The 18,412-nt window shown below is 36.9% G+C and overlaps 1 protein-coding gene across 3 annotated transcripts in view; it reads right to left on the reverse strand.

Moving 5' to 3' along the window:
* The window catches only part of Musk (muscle associated receptor tyrosine kinase), a 109,427-nt gene extending 93,476 nt beyond the window's left edge, over positions 1-15,951 (reverse strand). For all 3 annotated transcript variants that reach the window (XM_047524976.1, XM_047524975.1, XM_047524973.1), the window contains exons 1-2: positions 15,873-15,951; positions 3,187-3,313 (exon numbers count right to left, since the gene is read on the reverse strand). In XM_047524976.1, coding sequence (XP_047380932.1) covers positions 3,187-3,313; positions 15,873-15,951 — 206 coding nt within the window. The remainder of the gene's footprint in view (positions 1-3,186; positions 3,314-15,872) is intronic.
* Positions 15,952-18,412: the final 2,461 nt, after the last annotated feature.

Below are 18,412 nucleotides of genomic sequence, written 5' to 3' on the forward strand. Positions count from 1 at the left end.
CGATTAATTCAATTTTCATTCTTTCATTAAAAAAATATTTCAGGGATTAACAAGTGCAGGCACAGTTCTAGTTACTTGAAATACATAAGAAAAACTTTCTGAAAAGTGAAAAGGCGCCCAGACAAACCACTCCGAACTGGAACTCACACAAGAGATTTTATTCAGCAGACAACAGTTTCTGCCCTGAAGAGAGAGAAAGCACGCGAGAGAGAACATGGCGGGGAGCTTCGCTTAAATAGTTGAATTTCCCGGGCTAAGTACGATCTGGCCAATCACTGAACAGTTAGAATTCGCGGGCTATGGTTTAGCCAATGGCTGCCGAGCACAGGCTGACAGGTGGACCAATGGCTGGCTAGGATGGCAGACTGACCGCTGGGGTTACTGTCTTGCCTCCTTGCCTTTCCCCTCAGGCGCTCCTGCACCCCACTGCCCAGGAAGCAGCCCCACAAGGTCGTAGGGCTTGCTGGTCTTAGGCAGCCCGAAGCCAGAGCCAGACTACAGGGCAAACCCAGCGTTCGCCTGCCGCCTGCCGAGGCAAGCAGACACCTGGCCAGTTCACGGGGGCAGAGCGCTATGTCAGCAGCTTTAGACCTGTGGTGCCATATCTGCCCGCCGGGCAGCCCACTGACCACTACACTTTCAATTTGAAAAAAAAAAATTATATATATTATCTATTTAATTGCATGCAAACTGTCCACTGAGGTGATGAGGGCAGTGGAAAGAAATGTGAGGGAAACCATCAATGTAAAAGCAAGTTGTAGCTGAGTGCGGTTTATCAGTGACTCTGGAGGCACAGGCAGAAGGATGGCAAGTTGAGGTCAGTCTTGGCAACTTAGCAAGACCTTGTGTCAAATTAAAAAAGGACTGGAGAAGTAACTCCGTGGTAGAACGCCCCTGGGTTCAATCCTTACTATCAACAACAACAAAAAAGTGAGTTTTTGGCTTTTTTGCTGTTGTTGTTTTGCTTGTTTGTTTTTACAAACATAAAGTGTTCTTTATGCCACATATACATTGTAAGCAGAATGACAATCCCCACTGTCTCAATCACCAGAGGAATTTTGCGTATGTTAAGAATAAGAAAATTAACATGGAATATTCTAGATCATTCCACATGTGCAAGAGTCAATGATAAGGGTCCTTAAAAAATGGAAGAGGGAGGCAGAGGAGACACAGGAGACATGACAATGGAGACATAAGCCAGAGTGATGCAATTACTAGCTTTATAAATCAAGGAAGGGACCAAAGGTGCAGGTGGCCTCTAGAAGCTAAAAAAGGCATGGAGTCAGATTCTCCCCTGGAGTCTCCGCAGGGAACTCAGCTCTCCAACACTTTGATTTTAGCCCAGTGAGATGTTTGGCATACTCATGACCTCCAGAACTAAACCATAATAAACTCATATCGTTTTAAGCCACTAAGTGGGAGGCAATTTGTCACAGCAAATATGGGAAATAAATACAGATTTTGGTACCTGGAAGCAAGTGCTGCTGCAACAAATATCTAAAAATGGAGACGTGGCTTCACAATTGGGGAATGGGTAGAACTGGAAGAATGGTGAGAAGCCTGTTAGAAAGGGCCTAGATTTTTTGAAGAGACTGTCATAGAAATATGCATGTTAATGACTTTGTTACTGAGGACTCAGGAAGTGAGAGGCATGGAAGAAGTCTAAATCATCTTAGAAGATACCTCCATGACCATGAAGGACCTGTTGGAAATACAGATGTCAGAGCACTATAGGTGAAGGCTGAGATGGAAATGAGGAACACGGTACTGGAAAACAAAGGAGAGAGGACCCTCATTATGCAGTGGCAGAGAGCTTAGCTAAATGAAGACAAAACTTGCAAACAATGATTTCAGATGTTTCACTCAGGAAATTACCAGGGAATACGTTCAAGCTTTCTTTTGCCATTTACAGTAAAATTTAGGAGAAAAAAGAAAATTTGAGGAAGAACTTCTAAACAAAAAAGAAAACAGGACTTGATGATTTGGGGAATTTTCAACCTATCCAGATTGCAAAAGATATTATAAATGATTTTAAATATTTTAATTTTTGTCTGTAAATCATTTCAATCCAGAACTTCTGGGATGACTTGCCTAAGGGAGTCCCTAAACAGCTATAATGCAGGGTGAGTTTCCACATTAGAACAGTATAATAGAAGGAAACATTAAATTTTGGCTAGAAGTTAATGAAAAGAAAGAAAATAAAGATATCATTTTCTCATCTAAATTCACGAAACTGGAATGAGCCCTTGCTATGGAATTAATGTTTGTTCCTCCCATATTCATTTGTTGAAACCTAATCCTCAATGTGGTAGTATTTGGAGGTGGGGCCTTTGGAAGGTGGAGATGGGTCATCAGAGTGGAACCTTCATGAGTGGCATTAAAGTCCCTTTAAAAGATACTCAGAAGCTCCCTCCCAGTTTCCCTCAGGTGAGGACAGAACTAAACTTAATGGCTATTTCTGAACCAAGAATTAGGCCCTCACCAGACACAGAATCTGCTGGCTCCTTGAACTGGGACTCAGAGCCTCCAGAAATGTGAGAAATAAATTTGTTGTTTATAAGTCAACCACTCCCTGGTATTTTTGTCCTACTAGTCCAAATGGTTTTTTTTTAAAAAAAATTGACCTTAATGCAAGCTACAGAGCCTGCTACAAAGCTTGGGGTTCACTTTGTTACACATATTTTAAAAGAACATTTTTTTTGTTAGATAATTACTATAATAAGGAAAGGACAGCAAAACTTTTACCTGCCAAATGAGAATTTTATCTGTTTGAGTCTGCCTTACTATGCCTGGGGAGTCCCTCTAACTGAAAAGAATAGGCTTCCTTCACTGAGGTATTAGAAGAATAGATTTTGAGACTTGTCCCCATTAATGACTCAGCAGGTCATGGAATATGTGCCCCAGACTTAGGATATATTGGTGTTTCCCAATTACTGTGAACCTTCTAGGTTATAATCCAGGGGCTTCCCTGACCTCCCTAGGTCAGTAAACCATTGCTTTTCTTTGAGAAAATTTTCTTAAACTCACTGAACTGCAGATCTCACATTTTTTAAATCAGGCAATTTGTACTGTGCATATTCCAGAAGGTGCACTTTAGTACTGCCAGGAACTGTGGTTGCATTTATGTGAAAGAGAAACTACAAGGTAGCAGCAGACATACTTACCAGAATAAGACAGAATACTTACTTGATGAGAATTTTATTTCTGGTCCAGGAAATCTCAGGCTGGGGATAGGATTCCACTGCACACATGAAAGTAGCCACTTCTTCAACTAATGCATCCACAGTTTCAAGAGGAGTGGTGATGACAGGAGCTAAAGCAGAGGAGAAATCAAAGAAGAACTTTCTAGAATGTTGTTTACTACCCATTCCCTAAGTGGTCAGAAACCATTGCATACCTGAATGAGAATTATATTTCCCCAGAGCAGAAACGTGCCAAAAGGAAAGACTTTATGTAGAGATCATTGTTCTACTTCCAAAACAGGCATTTGGGAATCAAAAGAAGCCTTTCCAGAAAGGAGGGCTTAGAATTTATTTTATATATGAATAGAAGCAGACCCTGATTTTGTGGAGCCCAAAAATCTATAATTATGAAAAAAATTCTGTGGCTGCTCCAATACCAATCAACAGGAACAGAAGTGAGTCTGAAAAGAAGTCAGAGTAGAAAAGAATGGCAATCTCAAAGAAAAAAAATTTTCCCCAAATTTTATAAAGATACATTGCTCCCATTGCTGGATCCATGGAGGGTCTTAGGAGGGGCTCTGAAGCTTAAGTTTCCTTAGCTTTATAGAGAATACATAACTGCATATGAGTGGAATAGAAAGAGACTCAATAATAAAAGGACAAATAACCCAAATAAAAAATGTACATTTCTCCAAAGAAAGGATACGAATGTTCAATGAGAAGGTGAGAATCAACCATGAAAGAAATGCATATCAAAACCACAAGAGGGGCTGGAGTTGTGACTCAGTGGGAGAGCCCTTGCCTAGCACGTGAGCCACTGGGTTCGATTCTCAGCACTGCATATAAATAAATGACTAAAATAAAGGTCTATCGACATCTAAAAAAATTTTAAAAATAAAAAACCACAAAATCCCACTTCACATTCACTAGGATGGCTAGAATCAGAAAGAAAGATAATAAATGTTGACAAGGTTGTGGAGATTGGATCCCTTGTGCAATGCTAGTAAATATTAAAACTGTGCAGTCACTGTGGAAAAGAGTATGGTGGTTCCTCAAAAAGAATGAAATTATTATATGATTTGAAAGTTGGGACTCAATTGATATTTGTACACCCGTGTTCAAACTGACAATAACAAAAAGATGGAAGCAACTCAAGTGTCCACAGACAGATGAACGAGTAAACAAAAGGACACATATCTATACAAAATAATATTATTTGACAATAAAAATAAATGACCCACTGGATATAGGTTTTCACAACTGTAATCCCAGCTGAGAGACTGAGGCAGGAGGATTGCAAGTTTGAGGCCAGTTTCAGCAACTTAGTAAGACCCTGTCTCAAAATAAAAAGGACTGGGGATGGAGCTCAGTGGTGGAGCAACTCTGGTTTCAATCCCTAGGACTGCAAAATAAATAAATAAAAAATAAAACATTATATTCTATAATGTGTAGGAACCTTGGAAACAATGAACTAAGTGAAAGAAGCAAGTTCCATACTATGTTTCCAGTTATATAAAATGTCTAGAATTGGCAAACCTATAGAGACAGAAAACATATTTATGGTTGGTTGTCTAGAACTGGGTGGAAAAGGGAGATAATGAAAGTGTTCTAAAATTGACTAATGGTGGTGAATGCACAACTCTGAATTGTACACTTTCAATGGGCAAAGTATATGGTGTGAATTATATCTTAATAAAGCTAGACAACAAGAGGAGAAGCCATACATATGGTGCTTCTCTCTTCCCATCCTTCTAAAAAATGAAGGTTACCTGGACTTAAAAAATGAGACAGGAAAAAGAACAGATTGGTAAAAGTTGCCCCCTCTTTAATGCTTCTGGAAACCTGTGAATTCTACCAAAATGATGGATGTGGAGCCCTGGTCACCTCAACAGCTGTGGTGGTATGTAAAAGAAAGTGCTAGAACCTAGACTTAGGTGAGCCTGGAACTCTACCCATGGCATGCTCTTATTTAAAATAATCATCAGAATCACTGCTGTGTTGTCATTATTATCATCCAGCACATACTTATGTATTCTTTTCCAAGGAGTTGGCACTGGGTTGGATTAGAAGCAAATAAATGTGGTACATCTACACAATGGAGCACTATTCAGCCATGAAAGGCATGAAATCTTGTCATTTGGAACAACATGAATGAATGTAGAGATCATTCTATTAAGTAAAATAAGTCTAGCACAGAAAGACAAACAGTGTACTATTGTTCTTTTAAGCAGAACCTAAAAACTTTGATTCCATAGACCCAGAGAGCAGAGTAGTATTTACCAGAGAGTGGGGAGAATAAGGGCAAAGGAGAAAGAAAGAGGTTGATCAATGAGTACAATGCTATTTGCTAGCAGGAATAAGTCTGGTGTTCTATGATGCAGCAGAATGAAAATTATTCCCAATAATACATTGGGTATCTCAAAATAACTAGAAGAGAGGAATTTGAATGCATTCGCCATAAAGTAATGATAAAAATTTGAGGTGGCCAATACACTAATTACCTGAGATGATTGCTATCCCATATATACATGACCTAAAGCATTATATTGAACCTTATAAACATATACAAATATTATGTATTGATCAAAATAAAAGTAAATTTTAAAATTCCATAAGAAAAAATTATAAAGCTCTGCCTTGAAAGGGCCTACATCATGTAGATGATGAGTTAGGACAATTACATAAAATGATCAGTTATAATAATTAGTTATGCCTGCTATTCCTGAATAACTCATGTCCCCTATGCTCCCAAAACACCAACATTCAAACAATACATTATACCTTGACTTCAGTTAAAATGCAAGGTGGGATAATTTAGAGATGGGATAATTGGTGAAAGTCTTAGGATGTGCTTAGAACAGAATGGCTCATTGTTTGGCCACAGAAGGAAGATACATCCACTCTTTGAACAAACCTTACATTTCCAGTGAAGTCAAAGCCAAGTTCATCTGCTGTAAGAGAAGAGAAATGGTGGGCAGGAGTGTTTCCTTGGTTCATGTCTCCCTTGCTAATGTTGTTCTTTAAGTTCCAGTTTCAGCATCATCTCCTTCCAGTCTCCTGATTTGCTAGACAGAAGCAGATGCCCTTTTCCTTAACCTCAGGTCACCCTGTATGTCACTCTTACAGCACTTGCCATAAAGACTATTAAAAATATGCTTGTGTTGTTCTTCCACATTCAATTATCAAAACCTTGAGCTTGGAGACTGTGTCTTAGACCTCTTTCAAATCCCAGGTTTAGTATAGTTACTGATGTACTGTTTAAATGAATTAATCTGTATTTCCGAGGCCCTTACAACAGGAATAAAGAAAAATATTTCAAGAGCATAGTTGAAAAAGGAGATCAGAATTTTTAGGTAAAAATGACCTTCTCTGAATAAGCCTCAGAGTCACTCTTTCCCCAACTTCCCAATAAAATAACTGTTAACATATGCAGAATACAATATATAGGAAGAGAGATGAACATTACTGAAGAAGAGTTGAATGACATAAAGGATGGACTGACAGGCATCGATAAGGGAATAACCCAGAAACCGTATATAGAGGAAAGAATAGCTAATCATTTTTTTAAATTGAAGAAAGCAAATAAACCATAAATATTCAAGTTGAAAGTATCACCAAGTGCCAAGATAGATTTTAACAAAAACCAAACTCATCACCAGATAAATTAGATTAAAACTATACAAAAATTTTAACAAAAGGAAAATTCAACCCTACTAGAAAGAAAAGTCAGTTACTTTAACAGGAATGCCAATTAAGAAAACCCAAGCATATTCAGCAACAATTTATGACAAAAGACAAAAAGAATATCTTTACAGGCTTGAGAAAAATAACTACCAGCCTGGAATTGTATAGTCATCTTAAATAGGGCACCTATAAACAAGTATTTATTTCTCATGGTTAAATCTGTTACTAGAACATATAAACTTAGTAGGAAATAGCTTGAACCCCAAAGAAAAGTGAGCATTGGAAGAAACAACAGTTAGAGTACTTGGTGAATCACAATTTTAATATGTTATGTTATATTAAAATGCAAACCATTAATTTCTGTGTTTAAAAAGAATGGAATTTAATTCTACACCAGCATTACAAGATGAATGTTCAGAGAAGAAGGTAAGTGAATAGTTAAAATATGCTAAGCCTTTTGCCATAAGCAACAACATGACAGAAATACTGAATAACTACAAATGGGGAGAGAAATCCATGGTTAAATGCAAATGTTACAACTTTATTGTAACCACTAAAAGAATAGATTAAAAATTCAAGCTTCTAAAACAGCAGAGAAACAGAAAGCCTAGGAAAACTATGATCAGTTAAAAGAAAAAAATCAACCAAAACAAAACAAAAAAAAATGAATAAACAAGACAGGAAGAAAAGCAAAACTAAATAAACTAAGAACAAGGCATGTTTAATGGAAGACATAACAATAAGGAAAAGACAAGTTCAGATACATCAGCAATCACAGTAAACTCCAACGGTATAAACTGACCTATGAGACGAGACACCAAAGCAGAAAAGACACTTCTAAACAAAATAAAACAGAAGTATTGAAAATAAAGGAGGAAAAATAATACAAAGCAAATATTACCCCAAACTCAGTGATACAGCAGTTTTTTGTTTTTTGTTTTTTTTTGTCTTTTTTTTTTATTGTAAACAAATGGGATACATGTTGTTTCTCTGTATGTACATGGCGTAAAGGCATACCATTTGTGTAATCATAAATTTACATAGGGTAATGTTGTTTGATTCATTCTGCCATTTTTTCCCTTCCCCCCCTCCCCTCCCACCCTTCCCCTCCATCTATACAGTCCTTCCTTCCTCCATTCCTGCCCCCATCCCTAAACCCAACTCCAACCCCAACACTAACCCTTCCCACCCCCCATTATGTGTCATCATCCACTTATTAGCGATATCATTCTTTCTTTGTTTTTTTGAGATTGGCTTATCTCACTTAGCATGATATTCTCCAGTTTCATCCATTTGCCTGCAAATGCCATAATTTTATCGTTCTTTATGGCTGAGTAATATTCCATTGTATATATATATACCACATTTTCTTTATCCATTCATCAATTGAAGGACATCTAGGTTGGTTCCACAATCTGGCTATTGTGAACTGAGCAGCTATGAACATTGATGTGGCTGATACAGCAGTTTTAATCTCATTTTTTTAAAAGTTGATAAGCTTTTAAAGGGAACAAAAGAAATACTGCCTAATTATAAGAAATTATCCATCAAGGAGATACAAAATCCATGAAACTTCAGTACTTAGAAGTATAGACTCAAAATAAATAAAGCCAAAGTAAAACTAAAATCACAAGAATACATGGAGAAATTTCCTGGTAAGTGTTCAATTCATTTCCTTCAGAAACTAATAAATCAGACAAAAATAGTAGTAAGAATAAAGAAGATAAAAACATTAAAATTAATGTCTCTGATATAATATTCATGTATAAAATGATGCTAGAATGAGAAAATGTATTTTTAAATGAAGTATAGATAAAACATTCAAAAGTATTGAAAACCTACTAAGTTACAAAGGAGAGTTTAATCTAGCTCCCCAAATCAGTTTCATACAACCTCTATTCTCTAACCAAATACAGATCTGGAAGACATTTACAATAAGAAGATAGTAAAATGCATAAATTACCATTCTGCTTGTAGATCAAAAATTATGAACTATATATGCACAGAGAGATGAAACTTCTTTTTCAAATTCCTATGAAAACTATAAATTTAATAGATTTCAATAACAGATTACGTAAATCACATCCTTGGACCACAATTCAATAAAACCAAACTCTAATGAATAATTTGTTAAAAAATGAACTACAAACAATAAAGACTTTTCAAACCAAAATTTTTCTAAGTATTTCTCACATCAAAAAGAAAAACAAGTTGGGCACTGTGGCATGTGCCTATAATCCCTAATAAGTGACTCTGGAGACTGAGGCAGGAGGATCTCAAGGTCAAAGCCAGCCTCAACAACTTAGTGAGACTCTAAACAACTTAATAAGATCCTATCTCAAAAAAAAAAAATGAAAAGGACTGGGGATATTGCTCAGTGGTTATCCTGGGTTCAATCTCTACTACAAAAAAAAAAAAAAAAAAAAAAGGGAAATTGGAATTGTAATTAAAAACCTTCTATGAGGCTAGGGTTGTGGCTCCGTGGTACAGCGTTTGCCTACCCAGTGTGAGGCACTGGGTTTGATTCTCAGCACCAATATAAATGAATAATAAATGAATAAAATAAAGGTCCATCAACATCTAAAAAAATTTTTTTAAATACCTTCTATAATGAGAAACTACACGTCAGAAAGTCGTACAAATTCTGCTGTGAAATCATCACCAGGAGCATAAGAGAAATTACTTTATCAAAGAACACTTCTGTAAAAACTATGAGGATCCCCAAAGGTTTTCAGGCAAGTTCTTTTAAACTATGAAGAAAAAATTAAGTCTCAAGTTCCATAAAAGCTACAGAAAATACGAAATATAGAAATACAAAATATAGTTCCCCTGTCAACTTTTGGACTAACACATGTTGATTTAAGTTAAACAAGATATAAAACCCTAAATAAATTTTTAAAAACACAAATCAAACCCAATGACTTATTTTAAAACAACTACTACGTGGTAAGTCACAAGAAAAAAAAAACCTTACAAAAATGTAAGAAAAACTTATTATAATATTGTCACATAGATTTTGAGAGATCAAAAATAATAAAAATATTAAACTGGGGGATATAGGTAATGGTGTATCCAAAGTTCAACTGATGATGTTGGATGCTTTCATTATTTAACAAGACCATTGAGCAATAAGACATTGAAAGAAAATCAACCACAGGGCTGGAATTCAGATCCCAGCTCCATCACTTCCCCGTTCCACCTAGACAATAACCCACACTTCACTTTGGTGTCTTTAGCAGTAGATGGAAATGATAATAAAGCCCACATAGGCTTGTCATAGGACTAAATAAGTAAATATATGAAAAGCATTTAAAAGTGTGCTTGGTCTGCATGGAACACTGCACGGATGTTATTTTATTCTACAATTTAGAAACAGAAACCCACTGTTCTCCTGGTTTTGTCTTCCCACTGCGGTTTGTGAGAGCTGGCTCGTACTGGCATGCAAGAGCCGATTGTTAATTTTTCAGGAATTTTGCAAGATAATTGTTAAATATAGCCATCGGTAAAAAACTAAATTTTATAATTTGTAGTTAAATGTTATATTAAAAGTAATAATACTTAAACACCATCACTTCTTGTTCAACTCAATTTTACCATTATCCACGCTCTTCAGGATATTGTCATGCCACGTATCTGTTTGGTAGAAATAGTATGTAAATGATAGCACCACAATGCTTTGTCCAACCCTGTCTTCAGTATTTGTTGGTCGTTTAAAATTGGCCGTGGCTTGGAGTATTTACACTACAGAAACCAAGTGCAAAAATCCAGTCCATTTTTTCTTAGGAAGGGGGATATTAAATCTATACCAGTACATGGTCATTTAAACAGGATATTATGCAGTCAATGCAGGTAATGTTTTGAAGAGTATTAGTAATCTGGAACATGCTTATGCTTTAGTGCTAGGTAAACATGGCAGGTGGCAGAATTGTATACACAATATTATTACCACACTTTAAAAAAAATACATAGAAAAAAATTTATCTTAACAGTCCCAGAGGTATAAGTGACTTTTTCTGTTTTACATTTGCTGCATGATTTGTGTTTTCAAAATAAATCTTAAATGTCACATATTATTTTTATACAAAGCACTTTATTCATTAATTTCTTCCACTCAATAAACAGATATGGAAGTGTCAGAGGTAATAATCTTATTATTAATATTATCTTTCCCATGAGATACACAAACTCTGTTCAAATCAGTTAAGAAGTCTTATAAAGTCTTGAAAATCTTTGATATGGAGAGATACGTGAGTCATTACTGAGAATTTCATTATATTAATGCACTCAGTGACATGATGGTCTTACATGAGTTTGACTAGTAATATTAGTGTCTATACAGGTTAAGAACCTACTGTGTGCCCTGCATTATATTCATTATTTCCTTTATTTATCACTACAAACATAAAGGTAGATGCTAATAATATTCCCATTTGCAGATGAGGCAGGGGAGTTGAGAATAGTTAAATAATGTGTCTAAACATTACAAAAGTAGGAAATGATAGGTCTGAATTTCTGGTTTAAGGTTGATTGAAAGTTCCTATCTCCTATAAGATACAATGTGTTGGGCCTGGGGTTGTGGCTCAGTGGTAGAGCACTTGCCTAGCATGTGTGAGGCACTGAGTTCGATTCTCAGCACCACAAATAAATAAGTAAAATAAAGGTTCATTGAGAACAACAAAAAATATTTTAAAAAGAAATACTTAAAAAAACAAACAAACAGATACACTTGGTCTTCAGTCCTGGTTACACACAGAGGAAAAAGGAAAACTTACATGAGCATCAGTTTCTACAGGCAGAATATAATTGATTAAGTCCACTTTACCCATATTCCAAAATGATCCAAATGTGTTTTCAAATTCTTAGTGACACCCTCACATCCTTGTATGTAGTGATATTTGTTGGTTCAGCAGATCGTCTCTTGTTTGCTTTCGTTCTACTATGCAGCTTTCATCTCAGCCAGAGCCTGTTTAAACTAGGGCACTATTTCTTCTCACACCACAAGAACGACATGAATAACAAATACATGAAAACAAACACAACACTTTTCTGGACCCAAAGAGCACTTAACTTTAATACTAGCTGCCCGACAAGTAGAACCATATATACCCTTCCCTTTGTATTTCATGGGCTCTAGGATGTGGCCATAGACCTACCAACTTCTGATTATTGAAAAGCTGCTGATTCACACGACTGAATGACTAGGTGTACAAAGAAGCCAGGTGCACTTTCCTCTTTCTGTTTTAGCAAAATCAGAGCAGAGACTTGGAAAATTTTCCTGCTTCTCTAACATCATGAATGCAACATTTTTCTTCAATATAACAAAACACTTCGGTATTGGGAAATTTTCAAATTCTCTGAAGAGGATATTTAACATTGACTCACTTGGTATATCTTAGAGACTGACATATTTAACTGAAGATGTTATAAAGTAGAAGCTATATTTTGTTATGATTTACTGTCACTTGTAAGAGTCACTGATAATAATGCTCAATTACCACTTATCAATCCTGTGTCATTAATTCCTTGCAAGACAACATCTCTTGGTCCTTGCCTCAAGGGTGGCTTTGGCACAGGCAGTTCTGCTCAGCATGTTAGAATTTCTGAAATTGCCTTTCTTGGGGGCACATCTTTGGGTTAAGCCACAGACTCATAAGGACGCATGTGAAACATGCCTGGGTATTATCCAGGGGTGATCATTATATCAATCATTGCCAGTCCTTAGCACAATACTGGATTGTGTTAGGCACTTCTGCATTTGATGAGGAAATGGAGACTTACAGAGACTGTGCTTTCCCCAGAGGCCCCAGAAAGATGTTGGGGACGAGGAAGAGGAAACTTGACCTCAAGGTTCTCTTCCAAGCTTCAAGTGTCCTTGTTTCTCTTTATTCATTATCCGACCTCTATCCCATGGTATTTTGTCATATCACCCAAACTCGTTTACCCACTAGTTCTTTAGCTGCAGTGACCCTGGAAAGCACCAGTCATGAATTAATCCGCCATCTGTCCTTGCTACCCCTATGTTCATATGCACTGCTGGATAAAGCAAAACAACTGTTCAGGTCAGGGCCACCGCAGAGCTGCTCCCTCAAGCCCAGCTGGGTCCTCTGCATGACCTGTGTAATCCTTCTGTCATCTTCCTGAATGGACTACTGCCTCAGGTCCCCTTCCACCCCTCACTGTCAGTCTACCCCAAAGACCCCAAGTCCAACTTCACCTTGGGCAAAAAGATAGAGATGAAAGAAATCTCGACATTTTGCTCTTTCTTTCTGTTCTTTAAGGTCAATAATATTTGAAGCAACTGTGTTTCCCTAAACATGCAATGAGTAACTCTTGCCATGCAGGTCAATATAAAGCATTCATCCGGGACTTGATGTCCTGGATTTCAATGACAGCTGTGTCCATACTGACTTAGTCATATGTTGAATCTGTGAATCCTATCCCTGTATGGATATAACTTAAAAGAGGAGTTTACTGAAACACATAGCTAAAAATATAAATCACTGAGACTCAAAAGTTTCTAGGTATGGTAGCAAATGAGGTTATTTTGAAAGTGGGGTTTTGATAGGAGGTTTCCATGCACATTAAACAAATCCAGAGTTGTTTACGTGAATTCCTGTACTCCCTCAGAATTTAATATCCTGCCATATGCTTAATACCCCTCAATAAAGCATTAAGTGTCATTGAGGTATGTGGTTGAGTCACGTATTCAACAAAATGTTGCCTACTTTCATATACAGCCATTTGTCAAATTCTCCTATTTGAGGTAATGAAATTAAGCTCATCATTAAATGTGATGGAGAAAGACAGTGTCCTTGTGTTTCAACATTAGAAGTCTGCAATCAAACTAAAACAATAAATTATTATCTGTATGTGATGAGTATTAAATTCGTTGAGGAAATTATGTGCAGAGTTAGAATTCTCTAAATACTCTTATACTATTAAATTTGTCCATTTATTTCATAATTCATTATTATGCTGATTCCTTGATTTCAATTATGATAAAAGATATGGGAAAAATACACCCATCTAAATGACTTTCTGAAGTTACCTTCTGCCAAGCATACAGAAAACAACTATGAGATGGTCTGGGTGGAATATTTTCATAACTTCTAATAGTATAAAATATAGCACATTAATTTGGTTCTTTTCTTTCAATATATTCTGTGTACCTCAACATTTAAAATTTTTAAGACTGTGCTTTCTTGATATTACTTAGTCTCAGAGTTAGTGTGTATATTAAATGAATATTTGATCTCCTGGACATAACACTTTGGGCTAAAGTTGACATTAAACCCATGCTAATTTAGATTTTGCAATAAACAGAGTAAGAACAAAATATTGTTTTTGTTTAAATACACTATAAGAAATAAATTTGGAATAGTGATTATATGATTACTTTATTTAAAGCCAGTATGTTGGACAGTGTTACCTCCATGCTGTAGTGCTTTAAAGTTTTTGAAACAGAAAAAGTCTGTATTTGAATTAAGACTTTATCTGAAAAGTTTAGAAACTGAAATCATTTCTTTTTGGAATATATATTAGGAGTTATTCATACAGAGAAGTTTGGGATTTTTTTGTTTTATGTACTGAATTCTGATTTGGATCATCAGAATCAATTATCCTGATCTTTATAAGACTAGATTTTAGTAAATGCCAATAGTTAGTCATGTCACTTTTCTGTAACCGTATGTGCAGAGTAGCACAGAAAAGATTTATGGCAATCCATAAGTCCCAGCATCTAGGCGCTACCTTTCCGGACATCCGTTGTATGATGAGGAAGTATTAAAATAATCTGAAGCCAATGTTAAGTCTTTCTGGCTATAATTAGATATTTGAAAAGGTCTCGATTCTCTTTTATCTGCTGCCTTAAAGTATTTATTGGAAAATTAAACATTGTAATGCATTTGAAGATACCATTCTGATCAAGTGAAATGGAAAAAGAGAAGCAACACAACAAAGCAAACCTATATAATCAGACCTGGAAGAAAGCTGTATCTTATTCGCATGTGGACTTTGACGGAGGGGCTCCAAAATTTGGGTGAACCGAAAAATGTAAAAGTAGGTTTCCCATCTTAATGCAGATACTACCTTCATTTATATACACAACACAAACTTTTTCAGCTAAAACACAAAACTCTTTTCACTCATTGTGAAACATTTAGCTTGAAAACTCTTCGATGCCACTAAGTCTGCTTTCTCATTTTTTTAAAGTTTTTCAATGCAGCCCTTAGTCACTTGGCAAATCACTTATTTTCCAGCCTTCCTGATTTGAAATACGCTAGTGTCAGTTTCATAATACACTGGCCAGAAATCATATCGCTGTGTACATTCTTGCTACTGAAACAGGTGTTTGTCAGTTTCTTAAGTTGCTTTCCTTTCCCCTGAGGTGGTGTTATTTCCGGTACATTCCAAAGGCTCTGAAAAAAACTTTTGTGGGCTCTTGCCAAGCCAAATCATGACTCCAGCCTCAAAGGTATCAAAAACCCATTGTCCTCAGGCTATCATTACACAGGTACTTTGTGTGCATCTTTATTTCTGATTTTTAGCAACAACGTATTAAGAATTTAGTGAACATAAACTGAAAATGCAGATGATTTTTGTTCAAAGCAAAACACTTTGGATACCCAGAAGCTGGGTGGATTATATTCCTGGCAAACCTGGTATGAAACGGTTTTTGTCATCCATTTAGACCACCCTGAAGTTTAACAAACATAAACAAAACAGACCCTGATAGCTTCCCGTCTGACTGCCAACATTGCCCCTCAGAGGGAGAACTCTGCATTCACTGCATGGCTAAACTTTTTATCTCAGAACTTAGGAGGGGGATATCAGCTGAGAGGAGACCATCCACCAATGGCTTATGTATCTAGTTTCCTCTTTCTCTATACATTTTATCCCAACATCACCAAGTAAAAGTCAAGCCCATCATACCATGAATCCGTGAACGCACACACACACTTTAGGACTGTGACAAAGCAAGAAGAGGACAAGATTGCTCAAACCAACCTTTTGGAAGTTTCTCAGTCCCGCTGAAGGCAACCAGAGTGAGAATTTGTACCAGTGGAATGTTGACGAGCTCTCTCATGGTTAATCCTGGCTCAAGCAGGAGAAGTTTCCTTCTGGACAATGCAAGGAAAATGCCCCACAGTTTACATTTTAAAGCATAGTTTGTTACAGTAGGGTTGTCCGCTAATGACTGTTTGTGTCAGCAGCACCACGGGCTCTAAGTATAATCAGGAATTCTCAGTCTTGGCTGTAATGATGGACACGGCCAGCTGGTGAGTATCCACTTAGGCCAGTAATGCAAGTGGAGGGCTGGAGGAACAAGGGAAAGAAAATCCCTCCAGAATCCCTTTTAAGACAGTGGCACAAGGACAATACCAGATGCCTATGGCAACCATCACTGTATTCCCTGAGGTACAGACTTTCTGATCTTCTGATTTCAGCCCACCACCTCTCCTGCACGACAGTGGGTCCATTTAACACTGACCCCTCCCCATCTCTCACCCCACCCTTCACATTCAATTCATTCAGATTTGCCAACTAAACAGTCCTTAAATTCTTCCCCTCTTTTTGTTCACATAGTATCGTGCTATTCCAACCTATTCCCCAGACATTCATCTTCTCTGATTGACAGTCATAGCATCCTGTGTCTTCTCCCTGTCTGTGTCTTATTATCCTCTCATCTCTTTTCAGACAGCCCTTCCTGCTCAAAAACCTTTGGTGACTCGACATTATATAAAAACATATGCAGATGTCCTTAATGTGATATAGGAAGACTCACCTGAATCTGTGTGCCTTGTCAGCCTTATCCTTTACAATCTGTGCTTATTATAATATTCAACAATCTGCTGATGGTGCAGTTCCCAAACTACCCTAACGAATGGAAGAGAACGATCTTCTCAGACTTGTGATAGATTGCACGAGACCACAGCTACCTCCTGCTCCCCCAAGTATGAGAATTTGATACGTTGGCTCTTCGGGTCCAACACAATCTTGGGAAGAGGGTGACGAACCGGCATTAATGAATGCATGCAAATACAGTGATGATGGACATGTTGTGGTTTTCTTCCTCCACTTTAAAAAGTGATCTAAAATTAATTCATGCACATGATATAAAAAGAAAAATAGTAAACAACATAAGAGCATATAGTGAAAAACTCATTTCCCACTGCCCTGGCTCAGTTCCCCTTTCCTGTGGCAGCAATTGCTTATTTTTGTTATTATATTGTTTAACCTTCCAGAAGCAATGTATTCTTATACAACCGTTTTTATGAATAGGTAACTTGTTTTTCCTCAGATTACCACACTGTTACCCAATCTACATTTTCTACCTAGAGATAATCAGGGTGTTAAGTATGTCAGGTATCCTTCCAGATGTTTTCATCAGTATTTATACACATATATTGGTACATAAAGTTATTGGTACATAAAATAGTGTTGTTCGGTAACAAGGCTTTTATAAATGGTATCTTGCATCTGCAGAAAAGTAGATGCTAAGGTAAAATTAAATATGCTAGAGATTTTCAGGGGAAGCACTTTTGAAGAAAAAAGGGAAAAGGGAGCTTATGTAGGAGGTAAGAAAATTCAGATTGCAAAACCAGTATGACCCCTGTGAAATAAAAAGGAAAAGAATCAGACCGAGCAAGGAGAGACTTAGACTTCAGTACTGCTCTAAGAAAGTCTCATCCAGGCCCTTGGGGAGTCACTGAGCACGGATTACCTGTTAGGGGAGTTCTTAACTGGGCAGAAATGGTGGGGTTCTAAGGGAGAAGCCCAGGGAGAGTGTAGTTTTGGTGTGAACACTGCCAGATGGGGACTCAGCTAATTACACTCCTTGTAATAAGCAATCAGTTCTCATGAAGTCACACCTGAAGGCACACTTCCAAGGATACCATAACATACTACTACTTTGTGAATTTCCTTTTCTACAGAACAATATGTCTTAGAGATTATATTAGTTAGTTTTCATTAATGTACTGAAATACCTGAGGCAGGTTACTTTATAAAGAGAAGAGGTTTATTTAACTCATAATTTTGGAGGATCAAGGTATGGCATTGGCATTGGGTCAGTTCTGGTGATGGTATTCTTGCTGACAGATCTCAAGGTGGCACATGGCATTGCACAGCAAGAAACAGGGAGCATGCATGCCCATTTCTATCTGTGGTCTTTTTCTCTTCCCATGAAGCCACCATGGTCCATTCATGGGGCTTCCACCTTGATGAACTTATTTAATCCTAATAATTTCCTAAAGGTATCACCTCTAAATACCAGTCAGATTAGATTTTTCCTTTCTTAATGCTATTAACATATGACTTTGTGATTAAATACCTACATGAGTTACAGTAAACAAGCCATTTTCAAACCGTAGCAGAGACTTTGCAATATTACACATATATATGCACTACTATATTATTTCTATTGTATACATAGCCTTCTAAGTCATGAATGGATGATGGTATATTTAATTATGTCGTACGGATGGGCATTTGGGATGCCTTCAATGAATAAAAATCACTTTCAATTCTATGCTATTACAAACATG

The sequence above is a fragment of the Sciurus carolinensis genome, chromosome 14, assembly GCF_902686445.1.
Source record: "Sciurus carolinensis chromosome 14, mSciCar1.2, whole genome shotgun sequence".
NCBI lineage: Eukaryota > Metazoa > Chordata > Mammalia > Rodentia > Sciuridae > Sciurus > Sciurus carolinensis.